General features: G+C 43.2%; 1 protein-coding gene across 1 annotated transcript in view; it reads left to right on the forward strand.

The window, feature by feature from the left end:
* Positions 1-27788, forward strand: part of PPM1H (protein phosphatase, Mg2+/Mn2+ dependent 1H) — a gene marked incomplete at its 5' end in the record, with an annotated part of 136579 nt that overhangs the window by 58136 nt on the left and 50655 nt on the right. Inside the window, 3 exons of the mRNA XM_084275047.1 lie at positions 8166-8334; positions 18096-18440; positions 24884-24996. Of these exons, the coding sequence (XP_084131173.1) occupies positions 8166-8334; positions 18096-18440; positions 24884-24996 (627 nt within the window). The remainder of the gene's footprint in view (positions 1-8165; positions 8335-18095; positions 18441-24883; positions 24997-27788) is intronic.

Raw genomic sequence — 27788 nt, forward strand, 5'->3', positions numbered from 1 at the left:
ATCAAGCTCACCTTTGCTTTTGCAGCTTCTTCTCACCCCATGCTGACAGCTAACACAGGAGTGAGGAAGGAGAATCTGGCAATTAGCATTGCCAGCTCAGCCCTGAAGTGAGATCATGCTTAACCACATTTGTGTCCCACTGGTCTGGCTCAGCATCTGCTCTGGGCTCACTGTCCATTGCTCTTCTCATGTAATACCTGCATGCTGATTATCAGAAAGAGCTGCTCATCCCTGAGTTGTGATCACTGAGCTCGCTCCACTACTATGACCTACATGTCTTTATTCCTTGTAGTCACTTAGCTGGATGATATGCTCTGTGATAGCATTTAGGAAAACGCATGCAAATAATATCAGAGGACTTTGCTTTGGAGAAGTCATTGACTTCAGTCCAAAGACAAGCTGTGTTACCAGCTAATGCTCCTTTACACTGAACTTATGGCAGAAACTTTTCCAACTTTTTCTTGCATTGTTTTTAACTTTCTTAATGCATTTTATATTTCCAGCATAAATTATATTCCAACTATATTAACTTTTTGGCCTTCCCTATTTTTATCCTATATTTAGGCCTTATCAGCTTGGCAGGTGTAGTAGCTTCTAGGTGGGTCTTAAAGTGAATTTGGCTGAGTTTGCCAGTGTGATTGCTGGTACAAGAACCCAGATTTTCCACACTGGATCATTGCAAGATTATTCTCTATGATTAAACATTAGCTTCCTTCTTGGTTAATAAAGTGAAGGTTTTATTCAACTTCATGAATTTAGAGAACCGATTCAGGGGTGGCTTCAGTTGCTGCCCACAGCGGACAATGCTAGTGGGTGTTTTGGTTTTGATGTGAGCTGTATCACAGTTACAGGAATGAATGAATGAAACTGTTTAGTCTGCCTGAAAAGCTGCCTTTCATCTGCAGGAGGAGGTGAACAGCTAGGAGGAAATCTCTTTCAAGTCAATTCCTAGTAGAGAAAGAAATTTTATGTGGGTGAAGGAAGGGCGGGGGGGAAACAGCCACCTACCTGGAAATCGAAGACTATAAATGAGATATCACAGAAAAGCAGTAACATCCCCTTGCATACTAATCTGTTGGAGGGGAAGGGGGTGGTGAGAGAGAAAAGCCAGAAATACTTGTATGAAAGGTTTTTTTTTTAATGGCATCTTTAGTCATCGTTCTAAGATTGTTGAAATGATAATGTAAAACTGCAGGAACATATTGTCTATTGTTTATAGCTATGGTGTTCAGTCATCTGGGTTACTTATGTGTCATTACTTGGGTTGGATGCTAGCTGGTGTCATACTCAGGGTTGCAGAGTAGCCTGGGTACCACAGCTGGCACGAGGAGGGAGGCTGGCTGTAGCTCCAGTGAGCAGCTGGAGGCTGGCAGGGGGATAGAACTGCCCTGTGCTGCCAATGGAGGGAATTACTCAGTGTCAAAAGAACTACATGTGCCCACTGCTACTCTGAACCCCCAGCATTAAATTGAAAAGTAAAAGAAAACACCCATGAGCACAGCTGCTTTTGTCCACCTCCTTTTTCCTAAGCTTTGAGGAGGAGATGAACAGCTTTGTTTGCCCCCAAATACTAAAGTGAAGTTGTGGTGGATCAAAGGAGAGCAGGTTCTCCAAGTAAAGACATCTTACAGGACATCTTACAAGCAACTGACCTTCACCTCAGCTTGTAGACTCCGCTTTAAACTTCTGCTCTGGGCTGTATTTTCCTCCAAGCACATAAGGCAGCTGCTTTGGGGTTATCTGTAGGGTTTTTCTGGGTAGTGGGAGGTGGCGTTTTGCCACATTATTGTAATTTTTTTTTCTCCTCAGGAACAGCAGGAAGGTCACTAATGTGTTTATTTCAGAAACTTGTATATGCCAGAATTTCAGAAAGTCACTTTTAGCCACAGTAGATAAGTAAAGCACCTCAACAGCCCTTGGTTATCACTGCTTAATTCTTGTGAATACAGCCGGTGTTTCTTTGAAAAAGAATTGTCTGCTTCTCCAGGGTATTGTTAGTAACCTGAAAGCTGATAATGGGGAGACATGGAACATGTTCAAAACTCTACAGTTTTATCAATGTTTAAGATATGTTTGCTAATTAGATTAATGATGGAAATAGAAAATTTTCTTGGGGAATAAAGGTAAAGATTTGGTTGGTAGAAAAATTTTGGTTTGGTGAAAGGTGAGTGTTGGGTTGGGGTTTTTTTGTTGTTGTTGTTTTAAGGCATGGATTGTTTTTAAGGCAGATAACTTGTTTGCAGGGCTTTTCTTAATACTTTTAATGTTAAGTGTTCGAGGCCAGGTTGGACGGCGCTTTGGGCAACCTGATGTAGTGGAGGGTGTTCCTGTTCATGGCAGGGGGTTGAAACTAGGTGATTTTTAAGCTCCCTCTCAACCTAAACCATTCTATGAATATGTTATGGGACTTCCAGCTTTTGTTTGAGTGGAATTGGGGCCTTTTTCTTATCTTTGTGTTTACAGAGTGTCATGGTTTAACCCCAGCTGGCAATCAAGCCCCACACAGCTGCTTATCTCGTGGTTTGAGATAAAGGCAGTTTAATAGGGCAAAGAGAATAACGATAAAATATATAAAGCAAGTGATGCACAGTCACTTGTAGAGGATGGTCAGGCAGCTTCTGAGCCACACCGCCTCCTGGCCAACCCCCTAGTGATGTACTGAGCATGACATCATATGGTATGGAATATCCCTTTGGCCAGTCTGGGTCAGATGCCCTGGGTGTCTTCCCTCGCAGCTTCTTGGGCACCCTGTGCCTTCTCTTACGCATCAGTATAAGAAGCTGAAGAGTCCTTGACTGCTTAGCAACAACTGAAGTATTAGTGTGTTATCAACGTTGTTCTCACCCTGAATCTCAAACACGGCACCATACCTGCTGCTAGGAGGAGAATTAACTCTACCCCTGCTAAAACGAGGCCTTCTCTTGTGCTTTCAGCAGACTCTTCCTGCTGGGGTGACTTTCTGCCTGGTGCGGCCACCTCCTCACTGACAAATTGCTGACAAGTTGCTGCATCTCCCCCTTTCTCTGCAGCACTTTATTTTTAGAAACATGAGATCCCTCAAGGTATTTTGAAATTCCAGTGTCAGACCCTGTGGGCTACACAGATAATATGCACAGTCTCAGCCGTAGCTTCCGCGGTACCAGCGCAGACCTGTGCTCTGGAAGTGCTTGCATAGGACTTACCCTAGCAGGTCTTAAAACAGAAGAGGGCTGGGAACACTCCACTACTGCCAAGAGGAACTGTGACTTGGAGGAGAAGCAGATAGGATTTGGGGTGGCCTCCCATGGTTTGTAGGTGGTTGTCTGTTACCCTACAGCCCCACTAAACTGAGGGGGTAGGTCAGGCTCCCTGCTTTACATGCTTTATTTATTATTAGCTCTGGCAGATGCAGAGTGCATGCGCAGCCAGTTCCAGTGCTTCTCCTGGTGCAGTTTAACTCCCCGAGCTCTTGTAGCTCTCGCAGTACTCACATTTCATAAAGCTGCTGTTGTTGTGCATAATTCAGAATTTTCACTCAGCTCTTTGCCTTTACCTGTTATTTTTATCTAATATGTTACCTAGAAAATTTTGCTAGACTTGGGAGCTTAAAAAAATACAAGTACTTGAACAACTACTTCAGTTTTTTTCAGAATTTGAGATCTAGATCAGGGTAAAACACAGCACAGCTTGAAACTTTTCTGAAGCAAATACAATTTAACCTGATCTCAACAAGCAAAGATATAGGAAGGAGTAAAACAACCAGCAAATACAATTTAACCTGATCTCAACAAGCAAAGATATAGGAAGGAATAAAACAACCAGAGTGTGTATACCGGTATCAATGTGAAAAATTGTGTTGAATGTTTTAAAGACTTGAGCTGTTTTATTGGGGGTTTGGTGATGGGTTGTGGGGGTTTTTTTGGTCATAAAACTTATCAGAACCCATTTTGTATTTGTTCATCTGGTCTGTTTTGGTTCTTCTAAGATATATTTAGGATTTTGTAATCAGTGACCTTGGCATGGAGTTTGAGCTCTGCTTGTTGAATGAAGAATATAAGCACAGCATGACCTACATTTCTCTTCAGTCTGATGGGATTTGGGGTCTCGCGAGATACCCGCAGAATGCTAATTGTGAGACAAACAAACTAGCTGGCTTCTATCTGGAGGATTTGCTTTCACCTGAGGACATGTCAGAGATTAAGTCTCACAAGGTACTGAAGTGTCTGTCAAGGTTGATGCAAGTACCGCTTCAAATTGGACTGAACCCCATCACTTCACAGTGCAGGCTTCATCCAAATTTGATACATTATTTGGGGTGAAGATTAGATAGGAGATAAATAGGTAATAGGGAGAGGTGGGAAGGGATGGAAAGGAGTTGATCATGAATAGATCTAATCAAAGACTTCCTCGAGGAATTTTTCTAGGGGGAGAAAGCAAAAGCAAGAACTCCCCTGAATAAAAGCTAGAGAATTATATAGGCCTCAATCTCTTTAAAATTCCTTTTTCTGTGAATTTTATTATTATTTGCATCCATGATAAAAGGGAAGTGAGGACAGCTGTACAGTTGGAGGGTTTTTCTTTTTTGTATTAACTGTGAGGAGATAGTGCTTATCTCATTTTGTTCACTTTCCTGGAGGATAATTTATTTTTCAAGGCAGAGAGAAAAAGAGATATGAAGGGGAACTGAAAATCTTAGGAAGTCGAGGTCCTTCCTCTGTGGAAGGAAGGGGGGATGGTAGATTTTCTATAAAAGTTTTCAGAGGTCTAAGAGTTACCTTTTGGAGATATGAACAACTTACTAGTTGTGCTTTGTTATTTGTATAAGCAGCTTAGATGTGGGTTTTGTCTTGGTAAGTTACAGTCCCTGAGAGCAAGAAGTAAAGACAAGAGTAAAATCAGCACTGGAAAGCTAGTTGAAAAAATTGCCTGGAGGAGGGACTTAAGAAGCTGCGGAGAGAAAAGGATTTCAAAAGGCTGTAAAGACGGAGAGGTTTGGAGCTGAGTGGGAGGTGTTGCCAGTTCTCTGCTGGGCATTAAGCACCAACACTTAGCTCAAGCTTTGACGTTAAAATCACAAGGTTTCGCTTAGGCCCTTTTCCAAAGTTTGCCTGTGAGAAGGGTGCCCGTGTCAGGAAAGGGGCAGCTTCTGGTATCTAGACCCTGTGTTACCTACCTTATGGTCGCACCCATAAGCACTGTTTTGACATTATAGTTAGTCGTCAGGATTTCCAGAGTGAACTTAATCATCTGCTGGAAAGAGAACTGTATTTTTGGGAGATGAAGTGAAATTCTGGGAAGGAACATATACTGACACCCCAAACCCTATGTCTTCTCAGTATTCAGTCTTCTCAGGTTCCTTTTGACCATATCCTCTTCTAGCGAGGTGTTTGGTACAGCTTCCAACTTCCAGGCATTTCACGGTAGCTCACTGCCAAGCTACTCTGTTAGGTCACTTTGTTCCTGTAGCCCTTTTAATGTATTCAGTGCCTTGACAAATTTTCTTGGCAAGAGCTTTATAAAATGATACCGTATTGTGCATAACTTAACACGCTGTTAAAACATCAGAACATCTCCTACCACACGAGTTCTGAAGTCCATCACTAAGCTTAGAATCTAGAGCAGCTCCAGTGCTTGAGGGATTTTTGTGAGGAATGATAAGTGGTAAGGAGCGAAATTATTTCTGTAGGGGTTTGCTTTTGTCCCCGTTTGTTGTCTTTTTTTTGAAATGGGGTTACAAACAGCTAGTGGCGTGAGTGAGGAGACCCATCAGCTAAGCTGAATATTAATTAGCACTTCATATGACAAAACCACATTCTGTGCTACTTCAATAATTTAATATGCTTGTAGCATTTAAAATGAGAGATATTTTGGTCAGCTGAGTTAAATTCTTTGATATTTGTGCATTCCCCTCCCCCCCAGTTTCTGAATATATGCTTTCATTTTTCCCAGGATGTTAAGAAAATGCTGAGTTACAGGCTAGAAGCTTATTGCATCTCAGCGTTTGGTCTCCAGTTGCTCAAAAGATCGGTGCTAGAGGGGGCGAGTGGCTGAAGGGCTTGCAGGTGCCTTGCCACTGGATGCTCCTTCATCTCTGCTCTCTGTATGCTTCACAAAACAAATTTATCTGCTGTTGGTGTTTATTTACAAGACATGCTTGTAAACAACTGGTGGTATCCTGCATACAGGTGTCAGGCTGCAGCGTGTGACATGTGGCACTGTAAGGAAGCTTTTAGTTTCTGCAAGCAGTTAATTGTAGTGGATGCAAGTTTTCTCAGTGTAAGACTCTTTTGCCCTAATCAGAGGCAGGAATGCTTGTTTGCATGTCACAGGAGCATGTTGCTCTTCAGAAATCAAAAGAATATATTACGTTTAAGCAAGGCTGACGCAGGCCTGACGTTCCAGGGAGAGCAGGCAAGCTGGCGCGGGGCCCCTGCAGGCCTTCCACCAGTGGTTGGTTTCGTTTCAACACCCTTCAGCAAGTGCTTTCCTGTTACCTGAGATTTTACTGTAACAAAAACATTAGAGATCAAGAGTCAGGTATGTCTTGAATTTGCCGTCGGGGTTATGATGTGCCTTCTAGCTGTGGTTTGGGGTTTTTTTTCCTTTGTGTGTGTGGGGCGGTTGTTTTTAAAGATGTGTTGTGCCTGACGCACACCTTGGTGTTTGTCCGGTAGTGGAAAGCCGGTGTCTGACGAGCGTTCAGCTTGTTAGGTGACTCACACCTTGTAGTAAAGAGGAGTGGTTAGGTAGTGTTTGTGGAAGAAGACACACTTGCACCCAAGTGGAAGTGTCTTTCTTTGGAACAAGACATGATCCCACCTTGCACAGGTTTTTCCTTTGTGAATCTAGGGCTGTCAAAGGAGGAGTCTTACAGCAGCCTTTCAGTACCTAAAGGGGCTTGCAAAAATACTGGAGAGGGACTGTTTACAAGAGCATGTAGTGATAGGATGAGGGGTAATGCCTTTGAATTGAAAGAGGACTGATTTAGATATTAGGAAGAATTTTTTTTTGCAGTGAGGGCGGTGAGGCCCTGGCACAGGCTGCCCAGAGAAGCTGTGGCTGCCCCATCCCTGGCATTGTTCAGAGCCAGCTTAATGGGGCTTTGGGCAGCCTGGTCTAGTGGAGGGTGTCCCTGCCCATGATGGCAGGGGGGGTGGAACTAGATGGTCTTTGAGGTCCCTTCCAACCCAAACTACTCTGTGGTCTTGAATAATACAAATTTCTGGCTAGGGTTTTTTAACAATGGTGGTGGAACAGCTATTATTTCAGCTTCATCACTGATGGAGGGAAAATGAGTGGTCGAAGTTCAAGTCCCAGGATATCCTTGGCAGTCTGAAACTTGTACTGAGCACGAGGTACCAGTTTTGGTGAGCTTGCAGCTCTTGATGCAAATCTTCTGCTCTCTATGCTGCAGATGGGACAGAGGTATGAAGGTTGGGTGGGCTGGTTTGGGGGGGAAGTGTTTTGGTTTTGGGGGTTTTGGTGGTGGGTTTTTTGAGAGGGGAGTATTATCTTTTTTTTGGAGTGCTAGAGGGGTGTATTAAGTATGCATCTCTCTGTGGTGGTCTGGAAAAAGCGAGCTTGACTTACGTGTCGAAACATAAGGCAAAGCCTTTCCTTTGTATTTCTGTCACAGCATTTCTAATATATGCTCTTTAAACAGACTAATAGCAGCTGCATATTTTTCTATGTCTAAAAGCAGTAACAGCTTTTTAGATTTGTAGCAGGTATTTTGTTTGTGCAAGACTTGGAACTTGACCAAATGCACACCCTCAACCAACAGATCCATTATTCACCAGAGCAGAGAGGCTGGCAGGTAGGAAAGCAGCTGGGGATCTCATGTTTCAACTAGGATGCATGTTATCAGCCTTGACCATCAAGTAGTCCCCTTAAAAAGTATGGTATGCCTCAGGGTAAAATACGCTCATGATATACCATTGGTTCTTACTCATACAGTTCTGGAAAAGATGGTTGTTATGCCGTGTGTAGGTGTATGGAAGCAAACAAGTATGCATGTGTGTATGTATATGTATGTGTAAAAGTCAGGTATTTTAATTCAGCTGGTGTTTACAGTACTTCTCATCTATGGCTCTGTCAGTCCTGAGTCATGTATGAGATACAGATGGAGATTTCTGTGCCTTGCTAACTTGGATGTGTCCTGTTTTCTTTGTTTTGTTTTTTCTTAGGGTAATAAATGCAGGGAAGAGCACGCACAATGAAGATCAAGCCAGTTGTGAAGTCCTCTTTGTCAAGAAGAAAGCCGGAGGAGCTAATTCTACCCCAAACAAGAACTCTTCAACTAAACGGAGGTCATCGCTGCCCAATGGAGAAGGTCTGCAGCTGAAAGACAATTCGGTAAGCAGATTCAAAATAAATTAATACAAGTACAGGATGCGGTGGTGTGAGACTAAAAGAAGTTTACTGAAAGTTTCATGTATTTTCAGCTACCTCTCATTAATTGTGTCTGCTTAAAGGCAGAACAATTAACTACATTTTCCTCAGCTCTATTACTAATTTTATTTCTTGCATTGAAAAATGAAAAAACATTTTAGTGTAAAGATGGGGAATACTCCTTGTGTTTTCTTTTTTGTTTTATTTCTGAAGGTATAATCCTGAGAAACTTAGTGCAGTGGAGTACTTTGGCTGTTTAATAGCTGTGGTTGACTTACCCAATGATGGTCACTGCATGCATAGCAGTATCATCATTTATATGGCTATACAGTTTTCTCAGGGGTTAGGTAGTTACTGGGTTCTCTTCCCTGCAGCAATGGGGCGCGTAGCAGGGTTGGTTTATGCAGGTGGGGGAAGGTCATACAGCACTGAATTCAGTGATTTTTGCAGACTGTGGCTCCTGTCTTTGTGTGGACTGCGATGTACGTCATGTACTTGTCTGCTGGCAATCATCTGCTATTCTTCATCTGTCTAGTTTCCTGACTGGCTAATTACTTCATCTGCTCTTTAAGCATGAGCTCAGGCTCCAGCAATGATTGATAGTGTGTGTTCGATTCATTTAGCCATGTAACACCAAATGCCCTATCCGAATGTTGGAGTCACACAGTGTGGATATGCAGACTTTCTGCTGCTGGAAGAACACAAGTTCTCCCTAAGCGATAATTAGCCTTTCAGTGGGCAATAAGCACCCTATTTTGGGTGTGTTTTAAGACAGGCTGTGATTAGCAGTCTGCTTTGGTCTCTCTCCCAAAACTCCATGGCTTGGTGTACCTCATGGCTGCAGGAGTCATTGGAGTCTGGAACAAGTGTTCTTTTGGCACTGTGTCCCACCCCACCTCTTGCTATTCTATTCTGTCTCTCATTTCATTATTGCTGCAGCATATTTAGACTCTGACAGATTTTCCAGGTTTACAAATAGTCCTGTTCTTTTCTCTTTCAAATCTTTCCTTAAATCCTGTGTGTTGACATTCCTCATTGTGTTCAGACAGTCATGACTTTTTTCCAAGTATGTATTTGCACACTCCTGGATAAAGAATCGTGCCTGTGCGTGCTGGGACTAAGTTTTACATACAGTCATGAAAGGCAAAATAGAGTTTGTTGTTGTAGTCTGTTTTAAAAAGTATTTACTGGAAAGTCCATGCAGTTGTCATACAGGTGTTTAGTTCCATGAGTACATTTGATTTTCCATGCGTTAATTATGTTAATGAAGCAAGCATTTGGCTACAGTACTTGTTCACATATATAAAACACATCAAGATAAACAACAACGTGCTTGGCCCATGTGATGGGTTTGATGAAAGGGGCACACTGTGTCCAGCACAGAGCACACTGCAAAGATCCCCATGCAGGCACCAACCTCACAACACTTTTGCTGTGCAAAGGTAAGAGCTTTGATGTAACACCACACTTAATCATGTGGTAGACCTGGAATTTCACAGAATCACAGAATCGTAGGGGTTGGAAGGGACCTGAAGATATCGAGTCCAACCGCCCTGCCAAAGCAGGTTCCCTAGGACAGGTCACACAGATAGGCGTCCAGACGGGTCTTGAATATCTCCAGAGCAGGAGACTCCACCACCTCTCTGGGCAGCCTGTCCCAGGGCTCTGTCACCCTCACTGTGACAAAGTTCTTCCACATATTAGTGTGGAACTTCCTGTGCTCCAACTTGCAGCCATTGCCCCTTGTCCTGTCTCCACAGACCATTGAAAAGAGGCTGGCCATTTCCCCTGTGTCCCACACTTAAGATATTTAAGACACCTGGTCATGACTCTCCACATCTGGCTTCTGGGTAAATGTAGCTGTAATGCACTTGCCTGTGTTTTCCTATTTTGGGGCCATGCGTGGGATATGAAAAATGTTGTAGCATTGTTCCACAAAGTCCAGTTAACGTCCAGCTTTGAGGAGTATCAAACCATTCTCAAGAGCAAAAGGGATGTTATGTTGTACGTCCTGTACTGCACGGTTAAGCGTCTTCCTCGGAAGGAACTTTTTTCCAGGCATTACCAAGTTAATGTTTAGATCACATTAAAAACAGAGGGATACAAAACTATTAAATTACTGGAAAAGTGTTTTCAGTAGCCTTGGTGGTATTCAGCATTACGATCAGCATATTGTTATGGTGTCGTAATAGTAGGGTCTCTAAACTGACTACGTGTTCTTGAAAGCTTTTATCCATTTGATTAAGCACCCAGTTGCCCTGTGCTGTGTGAAGTATGTCGTGGAATTTTCTGATTTCTCTTCCTCTCTTCACTAGTGTATTTCCTGCTTTGATTCTGCATCTTTCATCTCGATTTTGGAATAAACAGCCACTCGCTTTCAGCTTCTTGAGAGAAACGTTTTTATATCAAATCTTCTGTTCTTCTGTTTCTGACATTTTCACCAGACGTGAGGGTAACGTCTGAAGCCCGGAGCCAGCTGATCCGTAAAACACAGTATACTGTTTTATGCTTCCTTTTTATCATGATCTTTACATGTTCCCTTGTAATCTACAAATTTCCTTCTGTTTTCTACGTGACACTTATTCAAGTGCTATAGCACTCATTATTTAGCTGTGTAAAACCTATTCTAGCATGTTATTAGACCACAGCTTGTGAATTTAAATTTGTAATAAATTTTTTTCAAACAGGCAGCATATTTCTGGAGGTTTTCTACTAGAGGGCAGTCTTACACTAGCAATTAGTAAGACTTTTTCTTGGTCCATTTTTTTCTGGTTGAATATATGAAAATAAGAAAAAACAAAGTGGTACATGTTTCTATAACATGTCATATTGTTGTTTTTAATGTTTTTATACTGTGCAGTATAATATTGTGTTTTGCTCTCACATAGCATTGTTAGCAAATAGTTCTTACAGAGCGTATGAGTTGGTGTTAAATGTGATGTGGGTGCAACTTACTCTGCCTGTAGGACATAGGAATGCCAGTGAATGGTATAAAATCATCCCAAGTATGTAGTAAGAATGCCACAGGCTGAATTTCGTAAGTGCCTCACAGGGAAATCCTACTGTAACACATAACAGGCAGTCTGAAATCATCTCTGAGTAGTGAGGCACCGTATATAAATAGTGAAGGAAGAAGGGATGAGTAAAGCCATTTATTATTTGTTTGATGGTGGGGTGTGGGGAGACGACTTCTGTTCTTGTGAAGCACAAGGGAAATAGGAACTGGAACTTAAACTGTCTCTTGATTTAAGAGTCCATCTCATCATACTCAGGGTTTTTTTTTTCCCCCACAGAATCTCTGAGAAGGCCATGCGCTGTCTTTTTTACCCTACTTTCTGGGAAGTTTGTGAACCTTAAATGGCAGCTGCACCTCAGGTTGTGGTTATTGTAGTTTAATGTATGTTTGAGAAGAGGCTGAGGGAGCTGGGACTGTTTAGCTTGGAGAAGAGGAGACTGAAGGATGACCTTATTAATGTTTATAAATATGTAAAGGGCAAGAGTCAGGAGGATGGAGCCAGGCTCTTCCCAGTAATGGCCAGTGATAGGACAAGGGGCAGTGGGTGGAAGCTGGAGCACAGGAAGTTCCATGTGAATGTAAGGAGGAACTTTTTCACTGTGAGGGTGACAGAGCACTGGAACAGGTTGCCCAGAGAGGTTGTGGAGTCTCCTGCTCTGGAGACATTGAAAACCTGCCTGGTTGCGTTCTTGTGTGACTGAGTCTAGGTGATCCTGCTCTGGCAGAGGGGTTGGATTAGATGGTCTTTCGAGGTCCCTTCCAACTCCTAACGCTCTGTGATTCTGTAATGCTATAATGTCACTGATGCAGCCCTGTGCTTTGGCAAAGTAACAAAAGGGACTCGGAGAGCTGCCATGGGTTGGGTTTTGCTGTCATGGCCTTGACAGTGAAGAGCTTCCAGGGGTGGGCAGGAGGTGGTAATGGGCAAGAAGCGAGGAGATGGAGAAGTGAACATTTCTTTAGCCCTGCCACACACAAAAGTCTGAGGAAACCTCTTAAATAGCATAAATACAGTTTTTCTTAAAGAGTGGGTGATAAACTGAGCAGAGCAGCGAAAGGAAAGATTCTGCAAGTTCAACCCGAAATTAAGTCTCTCCCTTTTCTTGCTATTCACATGCTGCTTGATTAATCGTACTTGCTTTCTGTTCCCACTGGGGAGCATTCCATTGGAATTTTGCAGCTTTTTCACCGGCACGTTTTGTAAATGCCTTTAACTACAGTGTACTTTGGTGAATACTGAAGACCATCAGTGAGTGAAATGGGAATCCCATGCCAGGATATTGTCATAGTGACAGGTTGCAGGGCTTAATGTGATATATCGTCACATTCCAATGACAACTAATAACACGTATTTACTGTTTCTGCAGTTGTCTTTGCCACAAAGATGGGGTGGAGTGTTTGTTTTGTGTGACATAAGGCTGGTTGCCTACCACTGGTAGATGAACACATCAGTAGTAACATGTGGAGGCTTTTTGCTGAGGATGGGGTAGTAATTGCTCACTCACTTAAAATTTGGGGAAAGACGTGCTTTAATGCATATTGTGAGTATAGTTTGTATTTGGAACACTACTAGTGAGGGTGGGTTGTAGTTTTCAGTGAAAACATGATTTATTTGCCTATTTAGAATTAGCTTAATTTAAAACAAAAACTGAAGGTTCTCAATGTAGAACCACTGTCTAGCTTACCTGAAAAAATTGTCAAATTCATTGCTGTATCACAGAATCACAGACTGGTTTTGGTTAGACAGAACCTCAAAGACCAACTAGGCAGAGACACCGTCCACTAGACCAGGTTGCCCAAATTCCCATCCAATCTGGCCTTGAGCACTGCCAGGGAAGGGGCAGCCACAGCTTCTCCAGGCAGCCTGTTTCAGTTGTCTCACCATCCTCACAGTAAAGAATTTCTTCCTAAAACCGAATTTAAATAATATATTGCTAAAGCTGACCATTCTTTTTCTTCTATAACTGATCTCCAATAAGGCATATATATGCATTTTCTTTCATGATTTCTCATCCATTGCTTGACTCAAAACTTTGCATGTCTTAATTATATTTTACAATTACAAAACCCAGGAGGCTGCTGAACCTTCCTGAAGGCTAGGTCAGCAGTTGAGGAGCCTGGACCTTATTAAATTTCCTAGTACATACTGGAAATGAATTGTAAGGTCAGTGCAGTGAAGGATCTGTCGGCTCTTCATGTGCCACTAGAGCTAGTAGATAGAAGTCTTGTTCTCCCAGAGTTTGCAGAGAGTATCAGTGCTTCTGGGAAGAGGTTCAAGCTCCCACACCTGAAAGAGAACAGCTATGCATATGCACACCAAAACAGGACATCACTTGTTGGCTATGGAGGTGGTCTCAGCTGGGGGAGGAAAGCGAGGATGTTTTTTGTGCTTTTGTCTCCTCTGCTGGGCCTTGTTTGTTCTCTGCATCTCTATTTTAATTGCACCATGTGTTTAATTCTCATCACATTAATATGGTTTTGGAGAATTAATTTCTTTCAAGAGAGCAGCTGGTTTTATTATCAGGGTGAGGGAAAGGAATTTGGTTTTTTTTATACATCTTATTTGACAGGTTATTTGTGGTTATACACTCTTTGCTAGTTCAACGGTGAATGAAGCTTTGTAGGAATACATAGAAGTCTTTTGAGACTAATACTTAGGTTACAGCTATGCCCCCAGATCCCATCTGAAGTTAGGGCCCTAGAGCATCTTAGACAGAATGTGTGTATAAGAGCAGCATTGTAGCAGTCATCTCCCCTGACTGTATATGCTTATAATGCAGACCTGTTCGTTATCTAGGGTACTTCTCCAGTTGATAGGAAGAAATAAGTCTACTTTGGAATGAGGTGAGCACAATCTGAAAGTGGAGGGCTGGGGTTTTTTTTCCCCTCTACCGAGTTTAAGGGCAGTTTAGAGAACTACCTTGGAGGTGTGCATTGTAGATGTCTGAACTTAGCTAAACTGGCAGCAACATCATCTTGTAGAATTACTAGTCCAAAGGGGAACTCCAGAAGAACCATCCCTAGCTCATGTGGGCATGCCATGTTCATGCCAGTGACAGCCTGAGAATACAGCTCAGGCCCCCGGGAGCTTCTCAGTCCTAATCTGCTCTGCCCACTGACTTCGAGGAAGTAAGTAAAGTTTGTTTCACGTTTTTGTCCTGGGCTACTGTTTGGTTGTGTTTTAAAGCTATCCAGTCTCTGATGGCACCTTATTTGACTACCATGTTCATAAGAGGCTTGTTCAGTGTAGGACATACCCAGTGTCCTGCTTATAATGATGAGAGTGAAGTGTGTTAATAACTGTTCTCCTTTATCATCTGCAAAACTCTAAACAGACTTTGGGGACTTGCTTTGGAAAATTTAAGAAAATGAGTGTGTGTGTGGGGTTTAAACTTGTTCTTAATTGTTAGTTTCTCTTACAGTTTGGGGGTGTGGGGAAAAGGATGACAAAGTATCTTCCTCTTGATGAAAAGGAAATTTCCATTTCAATCAGAGGTGTAATGACTTTGTTTTTTCCCCAAGGGCATCAAATCTCCAAAGGAGTAGCACCTTTTGAATGACATGAGGACAAGCTTGGAAGCATTCTCCATGGTGCATCATGAAGTGGATTTTGGCCAGGGAGCCAAACCCTGTGAGAAGAATGGGAGCAGTAGTAGTTTGATGCACAGCTCCCAGGAGGCACAGTGTTGCTGTTCTGAATAAAGGGTTCCAGTGTTCAGCTGAAATACTTCCACTGGAGGATTCTTGTTTCAGTTGGCAAAGAAATGTCATGTTTTGAATGAACAGCAATCTATTTTTACAAACAGGTTTTAAAGTCGGTAATTCTGTTATCTGTTAAAAATGGCTTAAGCAGAATGTTACAGCCAAACTGTTGTGTGAACTTAGAGGGATTCTGATCCCAGAGCAAGCCAGTGCCAACTGCCTGTCATGCCTTCAAGGGGTGAAATTTCACAACAGGTTTTTGGTGAGTTTACCAGACTAAGTGGGTGGGACTGGGTAAGGACCTGCATTCGGAAATGTCTACAGTTGTTGGGTTTTCCACCGTTACAGGATGTATTCTGTATGATCCTTATCACAGAAAGTAATCCACGTGTTGTGGTTTAGCCCCAGCCGGCAGCTAAGCACCATACAGATACTCTCTCACTCCTTTTCCTCCACCCACCACCTCCAGCCCCTGTGGGATGGAGCAGAGAATTGGAAGAAAACTCGTGACTGGGATAAGGACAGTTTACTAGGACAGCAAAGGAAAAGAACCAAAATGATACTGTTAAAATTATTCTGTTAAAAGAACAGAACATACAAAGTGGGTGATACACAGTGCAATTTGCTCACTGCCCAGACCCTGTCTCCCCAACCAGCTGCCCCCACCCTCCCCCCCTTATATACTGAGCATGATGTCATGATAGAATTAAAACTAACTCTATCCTAGCAAAAAAAAAAAAAACCAGGACATGAGTACTGTAGACCGGTATTTCCTCTTCTCAGCATTTTGGTAATGAAATGAAGAGTCCACAACACTCACTGATTTTTTTTTTAATTTTTTTTTTTTCTCTGGAGGAAGTCTCTGCCATACAGATGACTATACTGCTAATGCACAGGTTAAGAATATGCTTGAACTTCACTACAGAAGCTATGCTATAAGCTAACAAAACCCAGACTTTTATGTAATTTTTATAATCAAGGCTTTTAAATGTGCATTTCAACAATGTTATAATACTCGTTCAGCAACAAGCTGCCCTTTGAACAGCATGAACTTGTATGATGGTTTGTATGCAAGCTGCTAAAAGAGACACTTTGCATTAGCATTTGGATTTTGTAGCTCAGGGCAACCATGAAAGATGTCTTTTGGATCTGCAAATGGCAGTTTGTGGCTTTCTTACTCCACCCTGTCTGCCCTGTCCTATGGACAGTGGTGGCACCTTTGTGGAGCAGCTGGAACAGCAGAAAGAAAACAGAGCTGCAGGTCGCAGGCCTGTCCCTAAGTTTGGGCTAAGCAGTGCTTTGGGCGTGAGGTGATGGGATGCAGGTGGTGCCCAGACTATATGCTGATCTGTTGTGTAAAACAGCAGCGTTCTTGGGTGACTGGAAGGAATCATGTCTGTCATCCTAAATTAGACCACAGCCAACGTGACATGCAGATACAATTTTTAAGTTTCTTTGACTGCAGCAGATCCAGATTGTGTTTGCTTAGTCTGAGGTGTTTTGCAACAGTGTTGCCTGATTCCTGTCCCTTGCAAAATGATTTCTTTCTAAATCTGTATTAGTCCACCCACATCTGACTTGCAAGGCAGCCCCACGAACAGTTGTTCTCGGCATAGCTGGGAGAAGGCACAGGATGAAGAAGAAATGGAGGGGAAAGGAGAAACTGGGAAGATTCATTCCACATGCTGCTGCCAAATATGTTAACGTGCAAATAGATGTATTTTTACGCCTTTAAACCTTCCTTGAGGATTTTTAGATGAATTTCTCCCTAGAAAGGCTGAGGCTATCTAGGGTATAGTTTCTTCATATTTTTAAGTCAGATCGGAGCTTGTGCTGCCTGGAACTTAGTCTGTCTCCAGCCCTGGGTTAATGGGCCCTATCTGAGTGATAGGGCACCCCACCACAAAAACAATTTCCTCTCAAATCGGAGCAATAGTGAAACTGACATACACCTATCAGAGGAGACTGATGGCAGAAAGGGAAAAATGCTTGAAAATCACATTATTGATCAGTAACAGCTGAACAAATATAGAACATTGCCACACACCTTAATAATGAGGTCTACAAAGTTTACCTTTCTCAGGTACTCTGTATGTATGAGAGCGTTTGTGCTGACCAGTATGCTAGGAGTTGAGCTAAAATACAAGATCTAGAAGTATACTACTATGCTGAGAACTATCCCCAAACACCTGCATAGCTCTTCTGATTGGGGATGTGTAACTTCTTTACTGTAAAGAAAACTCTTCAGAGGACTAGGGAAAACTAGGCAGCGAACGTGTAGGCTAACATGGGTGCAGTGCAGCTCATCCTACTAGTTTCTGCCATTCTCAAGGACCTTTGCACTCTGTTGGTTCCTGGGCTGGCACAGGCAGGGAAAGCCTGAGCTGCCCCATCTGCCAGCATGGATGGACCTTATCTACTAGTCATGGAAGTGGGAATCATGTCTTGTTATCAGAGGTCAAACTGAGGTCCTTCATCTCATTCCTAGTGAAAAAGAGGTCTGTCACAGAAGTATCAGGTACTGTCTCATGTAGAATTTTGCTCTTCATGGTGATAGCTCCATCATTTATCAATGATGTGATTTTATTTTTTTGAATGCTTTTCTTCTGATCTACAGAGTCATTAGGAAAATAACTTAGTTACATAGTGGTAGCTTGGTCAGTGCATCCTGTGATGGCTGTAAGGTAAGAAAGGTTGCAAGTTCAGCCTTTCTTATCATAGAATGCTTTGGGTTGGAAGGGACCTCAAAGATTGATTACTTGTTTATAAGAGGGTTAAGGAAAAACAAAAGAAGTGTTGGAAGTGTGCAGAAAAACTAAGCATCTCTCCTAGCAGAGCTGTATTAACACAGTGGGTGTTTCTCCATTTCAGAAAGAAGGTTATCTCTGGGAAAGCTACCTGTGTCTCACCTGCTGCTCCTGTGCCACCAGCTGCTCCATCATATCACTCATGACTCTAAAGCTGACCATCTCTTTTTTTCCTTCCCATTCTTCTCCTGCTTTTCCAGGACACAGATGGGATCAACCTGTACTACTGGTCCCTGTTTGATGGACACGCTGGGTCAGGGGCAGCTGTGGTCGCTTCCAAACTGCTGCAACACCATATCCTGGATCAGCTGCAGGAGATTGTGGACATCCTGAGGAACACAGCTGTCCTTCCCCCCACCTGCTTGGGAGAAGAGCCTGACAACCCAGCCACCAACAGCAGGACACTGACACGGGCAGCCTCCCTGCGCGGTGGTGTGGGGGCCCCGGGCTCGCCCAGCACCCCTCCGACACGATTCTTTACTGAAAAGAAGATCCCACATGAGTGCCTGGTTATGGGAGCCATAGAAAGTGCGTTCAAGGAAATGGTACGTATGACTCAGGGCTCTGAAGTCCTTGTTGCAAACAGTAATGAGTCACGTGGCCTGTAGAAGATGAACATTTAGGGTTTGGTTTTCTTCCCCTTTTTTCTCCCCTGCTTCTGAGTGTGGACAGAATTATTTCAAGACCCTCAACAGCTTACCTGGTACCTCCCTGGGAGGGAGGAGTTGGACTTGATGATCCTTATGGGTCCCTTTCAAATTCAGGATATTGTATGATTCTATGAACTGCACCTTAACGCTCAGGCAGCACCACAGCCACATTTGGGGATTAGTTGACTCTTAAAAGCTTGGTGTTCCTTTTCTTTCTTTTTCCTTTTCCCCCCTCCTTTTTTAATATATAAAATTTGCCATTGCCTCACAGTAGCAGATTTAGCATTAGCTGGTACCATAAGGCTTAGAAAGCCTGATTGCCCTACTGGTGCAGCACCAAAGGCTCTTGGCATTCCAGGCACCACAGACCCTTGTTCATGATGCCCGCGGCTACATAAACAGGTCTTAAAAGGTCCCATCAAGGACATGGATGAGGGGCAGCATGCTTGGTCCAGTGACCCCATGTTAATGTTGTGGTGGCTCCCAAAGCACAGTACTGGCTGTAGAGAGGGTGTGGGTAGCTCTTGACTGAGGTAGGTTGGGTGTGAGTGGGCCGTTAATTACATTCCTATCACCCACTTGCGTACAGCATGAACAACTGGGAGGAAATCATGACCCTATGGAAACAGAATATCCATCAGCTTCCCTATGGAAGGCTGTTTTTTTCTCTTTTGTAATTGATGTGGCTGTTCTGTGCCTTCCCCCTCCACTTCTCCACATTATTCAAAACAATTCTTGTCAAACAGAGCAGAGGCTTGGCCTGCTGGTGAGTGCATACAGGTGAGGTCTTAGGAAATATCATCTTGGTCTTTTTCTTATTTTAATTTTTTGTTGTTGTTTATAGGAAAGCCTTTTATTTGAGCAGAAGGTTTTTGAACTAATGAGTGTTTCCCAGAGGTTCTATTTGTTGTCTCAAAAGAAGTACTCAGTCATTTTTTTCCTGATACATGTGAATTTTATTTAGTGCATGCATCTAATGAGACTAACACTGTCGTTGTTCTTATAACAAAGTGGTGCTTCACTTTGAATTCTGAATAGCAGTTATCATGCTGGATTGTCCTTTCTTCTGAGAACTGAAGTTCATTTTCTGTCTTTGCTATAAAAATGACTCTGTGCCTACCACAGTGCAATATAATTTCAGCATCAGGCTTTACATTAAAAGGAAGCCTTATAGAAACAGTCAGGGTAAGAAAATCAGTAGATAATTACATCGTCTTTAAACTTTGGGGACAGTGCTTATGTTTTAGGTGAAAGAGTATTTCCTTTTGTCTGTGTAAGGAAATTTTCTGTAAGACCAACACTCCTGAATCTGTCTGTGCTTGCAATGATTAATCTTCTACCACCCTCTAACTTCCTGCTAGCTTACACTCCTAGTAGTCTTTGAGTGAAGATTTGAGACCTCTTCCACAGGGCATTGTTTATTCAGCCCTATTTTGTACAGGAATGTCATGGCTGCTTTTGAGTTAGGTCAGCATAGTTGAGATGTGCATAATGTATGAGAGTTTGTGCCAGCATCATGTTACCTGGCACTTGGTGAAAGCTCACATTTCCTGGACATGTGGGCAGACTTCTTGGTGGTGTTGCCTCTGAAACACCCACCACTGCAAAGAAGCTCTTTGAACCTGGTGAAAATGCTGAGCAGACACACATACCCTTTTTTTGTTTGTTTTTTTGGCTTTGGTGTGGGGGGTGTTGTTGTTTTGGGATTTTTTTTAAAACAGTTCAATCTGACCAGTTTGTTTAATGATGGCTTTTGTCCCCTTTTCCTGGGAGCATTTTGCATACCATTTCTGTTTTCTTCAACTGCAGGATTGTAGGTCAGTAATTATCAGTGATCACAGTTACTCTAGTTCGGTGGAAATCATTAAGCTCATGTTCTGAAGGTATAAACCAAATCCTCTAATTTACGTCCCTTGAATTTTAAGATGTGCATTTACGGATTCAGCTCTAGGAACCAGGAGGGATGTTCCCAAGTGCTCTTCTGTACTGGATAGAAGCATCAAACTGTAATCCCCTTCCTGTTTTTTAACCTTGTATACATATGTGTGGTGTAGTATGCATTTTAAAGATAGATTAAGGGAAGAGAGCACCTATTCCCCACTGAACTGTGTTTAATTTTGGATGGGGAAAAATGGCATGGAACTAATCCGTATGATGTATAGGGAGGTATAGGATTTTGTATGTTGTATCATGATTTTTCTTTACTGAGATTTTCTGACTCAGATGAAACCTAGACAGGTGCTGTTGCAAAACTGGTGCCATTTTAATTTGAACAGTGTTGAGAGAATAAAATAGGCTGTCTGGTTTTCCTTTTGAAACAAAGGCTCTGATTAAACAGCCAGTAGAAATAAGGAGGGTCGAAGCAGGGGCACAGGCACACTGATGAAGCCTTTTTCACAGAGGCCAAGCAGATTAAGGATTTAATTTTGACTTCATGCCTTCTGAAACGGGATTGTTATTTTTTTCTGAGCAGGCAAGCGTGTGTAGGGAGTTGAAGCTGCCTTCCGTCATAGCAAGACGGAAAGGCCCCTACCTAGAGGATGGCGATAGATGAAAAATAGTTACATCTGTAGTTGTTGCAGTGTGGTAACCTGCGGTAATAACGACGCGGCAGTGTGACCTGTGTCCCTACACCGATTTCCGAGGTCCCGAGCTTCCTAAAACGTAGCGTCCGGCGCAGCTGCCGAGCCCCTGCATTGCCGGTCCCCGGGACGGGGGTACGGGACACAGGCGGAAGGGAAAGCGGGGGAGGGGGACGGTGAGGCTCTCTGTCCCCCGAAAGCCAGCGCGCCGCGCCCGGCTGCGTGAGGCGGCTGCGTGAGGCGGCTGCGTGAGGCGGCTGCGGAGTCTCTCCTCAGGGTCTCCACGAGGTGGCACGAGCAAGCCGCCGCCGAGGGTCCCGGCGCCTCTCGGCAGAGAGAGGTGTGATGGCTTCGTGGCGTTACCTTCCTCCTTTTTTTTTTGGCAGAGATTGTTAATTAGAGTGACTAACGGTTGCTTTTGCTCTGGAAAGCCCCGAGCCTTGGCGAGGCGGGCGCTGGGGAGACTGAAGCGGTCGGTACGACGGGGGACGGGCTGTCCCAGGGCTGATGGATGTCCTGGGGCAGTGTCTATTACCGTTGGAGAAGGCGACCCCTGCCCCGCGCCCCCTCCCCACACGGTCTTCGGGGTGTACTCTGCAGGCTTTGCTGCGTCCCCACTGCTCCCCCTCACCCGGGGAGGGGACCCCAGGGTGACCAGGCGGGAGACAACCCTGGTGGGCACGCTGCCCTGCCTGCCGCTTCATCAGGCATCCTAAAACGAGGGGCAGAGCACAGACCAAACTAGCTGCTTCCTTGGCATGAAATGAGAGCGTTGTGAATGGAAGATACAGAAATATTTTTCTTTTATTTGTTTGTTTGGAGGTTTTTTTGTGGGCTTGTTTTGGTTTGGTTTTTGGGGTGTCTTAGTTTATTTCCTATCAGGGTCTGAGTGGCACATGCTGTCCTTTAGACTGGGAGATGCATCATTTGGTTCTGCCCAGCGTTGCACTGCTCTTCCCCTGGATCCAGGTTGCTACAAAAAAGAGGAGGAAAAAGAAAAGGGTATGGAGGGGTGGTGTGGATTTCACTCTGAAATCTTTCTGCAGGTGGAAAGTGAAGAAAGCTTTGTGTACGCTCAGACTTTGTCTGGAATGAGCCCCTTCATGCCCATAAAGACTTCAGAGGTGTTCTGGGGATTCTGCCCCTGCTTCTGCTACATTACTTTCCCAGCAGCGCTATTACACAGTATTTCATTAAAAGCCAGTGTCTCTACATCAGAATGACTTACTGGCAGTGGTGGGCTTTATTTAATTTTGGTTTGTTTTTTCCTCTCAAATATTGTTCAGCTGTATGAAAACCTCCACCTTCTTTGCTTAACACCCCCCCCCCCCAAAAAAAACAAAAAACAAACCCAAAAACAACCCAACTGTCGAAGTATGTAATAGCAAATTAAATATGGCACTGAATATACTCTGACAAGTCATGATAGTAAATTCAAGTTCTGAACAACATCTAGATGGAAGAGCCCATGAACAGCAATGACTTGAAAAAAATCCAGTACACAGATGTAGTTTTAAGTGAAGGAAACTCTGAAAATGAGGCCCTAAGGATTATCCCTGTTCTCTCCTATAATGCATGCTTCTGAATTCTGGTTATTGAAAGAAATAAATTTTAATGTAGGCATGCCAGCACTTGCAAAGTGTACATATGATGGAGCTGAAACCAGGTGAGGAATTGTACATTGTTTGAAGCCCTCAGAGGATACTCTGAACTGAGGAGATGAAGGTCTTTTAGAATTCTGGCAGTGTCTGGAACATCCACTGTAGTATTTGTAGGTTTAAATTATTTTGAGGGTTAGAAACGTCTTCTTCCTTTGAACTGTTCTTTTCAGCTTAATTTAAAAATATATAGAAACCATTGAGAGGAAAATCAGCTTCTCTACGGCGAGATTAGATAAAGTGGCACTTGTAACAGGCCCGTGGCTGTGACCAAAGGTTCCGCGAGACTCGATTTTTAGCTGGGAGGTGTTTTCCTCCTTGTCCTCACCTCCTCTCCACCAAAAGAAAGAAAAAGAAAGCCACAAATGGTTGAGAGCTGGGGCTGCGGCAGCTGTCAAACCCCGAGTCTCTCGGGCAGCAGGGTGCAGTTCCTGGGTGCAGCAGAGGATGGCCTTGTCGGGCAGCGCTGCAGCTTCTTGCTGTATTCATGGCACAGATGGGTTCAGGCCCAATGAACTCCAGCCAGCAAGGAGTCATTTATGATGGACACCTCTGCCTCTCCTGCTCGGGACAGTGGCCGAGCATCACTAACCATCCCCACGGCTGCCACAGGTCACCTCCCATGCTCCTGAAATTTGTAGGGAACAAAGCGTGGTCCCTGGCTTCCTCCAACTCTGCAGATTTTCAATCAAATAGCAACTGTCATGGCTTGCATTTGCTGTGGTGCTTTTCCTCAGATAAATTTAGCTCTAAAATAAAGCTCTAAATCCCGTACCCTAAGGCATGGACAATTTGAGCTGTTTGTTGCTCAGTGCAAATATGAAAATGGTTGAAGTATAGCTCTGCGTGTGTGCATACACACACAAACAAATATATTCATGATAAAAACCACATACAAGCAGGCAGGGTTTAGCTGAAAAGATCTGTCAGTACTTGCAATAGCACCACTAAGTTATGCTTCCTGTTTGAATCCAGTGTTACAAGGAGAGACCAATTTGAAACTGGATTTGGTTCTGGACACAAGAGGAGGAGGTAATTTGTAACTTGTTGTGTTACTACCCCAAATTAAACTGATGCAGCAGAATGAATCAATCGTCATATGCTTTTTTGTTTAAAATGTATGGAATACTGAAAAATAACTCATTTACTTCTGTACTTTATGGTTTGCAAACTTTTGGGGGGGACTTTACATACACACACACACACACACACAGACGCATATACATATATATGTATATACACGCACAAAAACATGTATATATACCCATACATATGTATGTGTGTATGTATATGGTTATGTACTTTTTAATTTCTGGGCTTGCTTGATTGTTGGTGACAGATGTGACTTGTGTTTTCCATTTCTATTAAGCAGGAGGGCTTTTTTATGTATAATATTTCTTACACTCAGATTCAGTTGGTGCGTACCCCCTTAAACTTGGGCCTGTGCACATGCATAAAAATCAAGTCTTTTCAGGACCTTGTAAAAGCAGTGGGATGAGACACGGGGTTAAATACTGTGGCCCATCCTGGAAAGTCTATGAAGGCCTAGTATATTTCTGTAAATGCTCTTCTACTGCCCTTTCCCCATGCCCTTAACAAGCTTAGCATCCACCTGTAACCTTGTGGCATAAGTGTGTCTTGTTGCTGCTCGTAAAGGTATGCACTTTTGAAGAGCAGGTAGTTATTCAAGTCCTAGCTAGGTCTCATTAATTATATCCTGTCTATGTAAAGCACCCTCCAATTATACACCAGGTACCTGTTGTTAAGCTACATTAATCTTTGCCTTCATTGTGCTTTTTCTGTAGCAAATTCCCGTGCATCCCTCAGATCTGCCAGTTGTTTCTCTGTGCTCGATGTTTTACAATCTTGTGTCCTGATTCTTCCCGAATATCTTTGTATCATAAGTAATAGGTACTCCTCAACTTCCCATTCTCCTCCCTGACCACATGGCCGTAGCTGCAACAGTAAAGAAATCCAGTGGGGGCATGCAGTTTAACAAAGGTGGCTTGTTTTGTGGGTTTGTTTTTAAGCAGAGTCTTAATTTCCCAAACATTAATCACAATGTTGTTTTTATAAATCTTGTTCTCTTTTCCCATAGGATTTGCAAATAGAACGGGAGAGGACCGTGTATAATATTTCTGGTGGCTGCACAGCCCTTGTGGTGGTGTATTTACTGGGGAAGCTTTATGTGGCAAACGCTGGTGATAGCAGGTAAGTGTGGTGTCTCCCCAACTGTTCCTTCTACCCAAACTCCACAGATCTGGTGTTACCAAGTTCCTTAGTTGCAAACAGTATCACAAGAGGATTCTCTCTCTTGGCTGGACACTTAATGGTTCTTGTGGGAATTAATGCAAATGGTGATCATAGGCTCCCAGTCTCTCGTTGCGTGGTGGTTGCAGTCAGGGAGGTTGATGACACATCTGGCCCGGTAGCAGTTTCTGAATGACTTGATGGTTGCAGGGAAGTGGGAAGATGCTAAAGAGCCATTGAAAGAGAAGAGGTGTTGGGTATGTAGTAGAATTGTGTGTTGAACACACAAGGTCTGTTGTGCCAAGGTGACTGCATCTGGAACCGCTTGTAGGGCTGGACCAGTTCAGTCGGAAGTCCTGTGGCCCCTGTCACCAGCCTTACTCTTGGAAGACTCTCAGATTTTGATATAAGTGTAAGCAAGTAGCTGCTACTCTTGCAAGAGGAGAGGCAGGAAAGGAGGGAGACTATCACAGGTTTGGATTTTTACTTTGTCCTGTCCTGGCTTATGTACTTCTCCATTTCTCAGAACTGAATGTTGTTGTTCAGAGGTTTGTTGCTTTGTTATGTTTTGAGATTTGATGCCTGAAGACTTGTGATGAGAAGCTTTTTTTTGTCTTCTGATTTAACGAAAGCTGGGAGCATACTGGAAATTGCTCACTTGCATTCTTTCCCCCTCTCTCACTCTCTGCTTGTACTACCATCAGAGAGAGATAATGAGACTGTTCTTGTGAGACATCAGACCTTCAGATGTTTCTTTTGGCAGCGCTCTGCATAAACAGGCCAGGGACAATAGTTCTCCACATGTTATGGACTATTGTTGTCTTCTGTTAGTTAACATCTGAGTAATTAAAGTCTGCAAGTGAACTGAACTGTCCTGTCTTTAGGTGAAGCCTGCTATGCAGTGCATTTGTGTTTGAGGTTTGTGCACACAGAGTTTGCATTTGTGATGTATACTCTCATGTATTGACAGAGAGAGCATTCAAGCAGAGTTCTGTAGTTTAAATGTAACATTTTTATTGCATCTTGCTGCTTTAAACTGTATAAGAAGTCAGATAAATCCTTTGTGCATAACTTTCCTGTTCTTGTAAAGTTGGTTATTGTTCTTAAGATGCTGAAATTGCTGTCACCTCTTGATAAGTGACATATTTGTATTTCCTTTTCACTCCAAATGTAAAGTGAGTCCTCACAGAGGGTAGCTGCAAACATGCTTGAGCAGACCACTATCCAGTCATCAGAACCACTAAATGCATTCCATTCCACCTCTCTTGTCGTTAACTCAGAAATGATCATGGTTTTTTGTGCTATTGCCCTTGAAGTACTGTTGAGTCTCTTCCATCGAGCTGGCTAAATTGCTTTATTACTTCTTAAAAGCGTGCTGTGTAAAACTGGCCATGCAGGAACTACTTCAGAGAAGGTGAGATCTTTGTTCTTAAATGACTGCAGCTGGCAGTTTCCAGTTCCCCCAGGTTACTTCATCTGCTCCCCAAGAGCAGCCTTGATTCTGCTGCAGCATCTGACACTCAATGGGAAAAAACCTTTTGTTGACAGTGATCTTGTACTGGCATTAATGTCCACTGTAGTTAAACATGCTAAGTCTTCAAGAGGCTTTGAATTTTCATTAAGCCCATTCAAAATATTTTTTCAGAAAAAGAGGAAGAGGAGGAACTAAAAGGGAAAGCCATTGGCAAGGCTGGATCTTGTTTGAACCAAGACTCAAATTTTTCTACTCATTCCTCACATCTTGTAGGCAACAGACTTCCAGTAACAGATCTAAAGGAGTTTGGTTTTGCACTTTCCAAATGGATGTCACAGAAGCCTTCTTCGTGCTGAGGAAAATTCTCTGGATTCACAAAAATCTTTCACTTTCAAATAAGCCCACTTCTGGATTTTTCCTAGCTCAAGGAAAAAACCTTGAAAGCATAGCAGATCAGTGGGTCTGTGTCTCTCTCCCACCAAATCCCCAGTTCCAGTGTTTCAGGGGAAAAAACCCAAGCCATTACAAAACATCTTAAGTTGTTCCACATCACTGAAAGTACGTTTTAGGACTAGAAAAGTAGTTCTGAGGTTGTCCACCTACTACCAGGGTGCACAGTGCATTCCTGTATTTTTTAAGAGCCCAGTCACGTAGCCAAGAAGTTCTATTTGTCTGAGTTGTAAAAATATGTTCCTTTTTGCTGTTTCATGTCTTGTGTGGTCAGGTTCGCAGTTTGTGCAGATACAGATGAGGCCAGTAAGAAAGAAACACAACAAGAAAACTATTTAAAAATGTGTGTCTTCTCTTGAGAAGGGTGATGTTTCTTTTTTCACCCAAACAGGAGACTTCTGCTTGATACTGCTGGAACTAGATGGTGAAACCCTCTGTTGCTCAGCAGAGTTTTAGCTCACCTACTTGTTTGTGCCTCTTCTCGACCCTCATTCTCCTTCTCCCCCCTCTGATCCCCCACTAGAAAAAGCCCACAAATAAATCAAGCTATATTTCCTACAGACAGGAGTCTGTGAGAGGAGGCCTCACGCTGCAGGAATGGGAAATAAACATTTTTGGGTTCGTTCAAACCTCATTTGTACCGATGCTGCCCAGGTTTAATTCTAGGCAACTTCAGAACAGCGGAAGGTTTTAGAGGTAGGTTTTGAGCAGCTTCTGCTGCCACAGGACCAAGGTATGCACAACAAACTGTTACTATCACAATGAGACTAAGGAAACGCCAAGTGTGAGACTTGAATAATAATGTGCTGTGCAGTGCCAGCTATACCTC

This window comes from Gallinula chloropus, assembly GCF_964237585.1.
Source record: "Gallinula chloropus genome assembly, chromosome: 1".
Lineage (NCBI taxonomy): Eukaryota > Metazoa > Chordata > Aves > Gruiformes > Rallidae > Gallinula > Gallinula chloropus.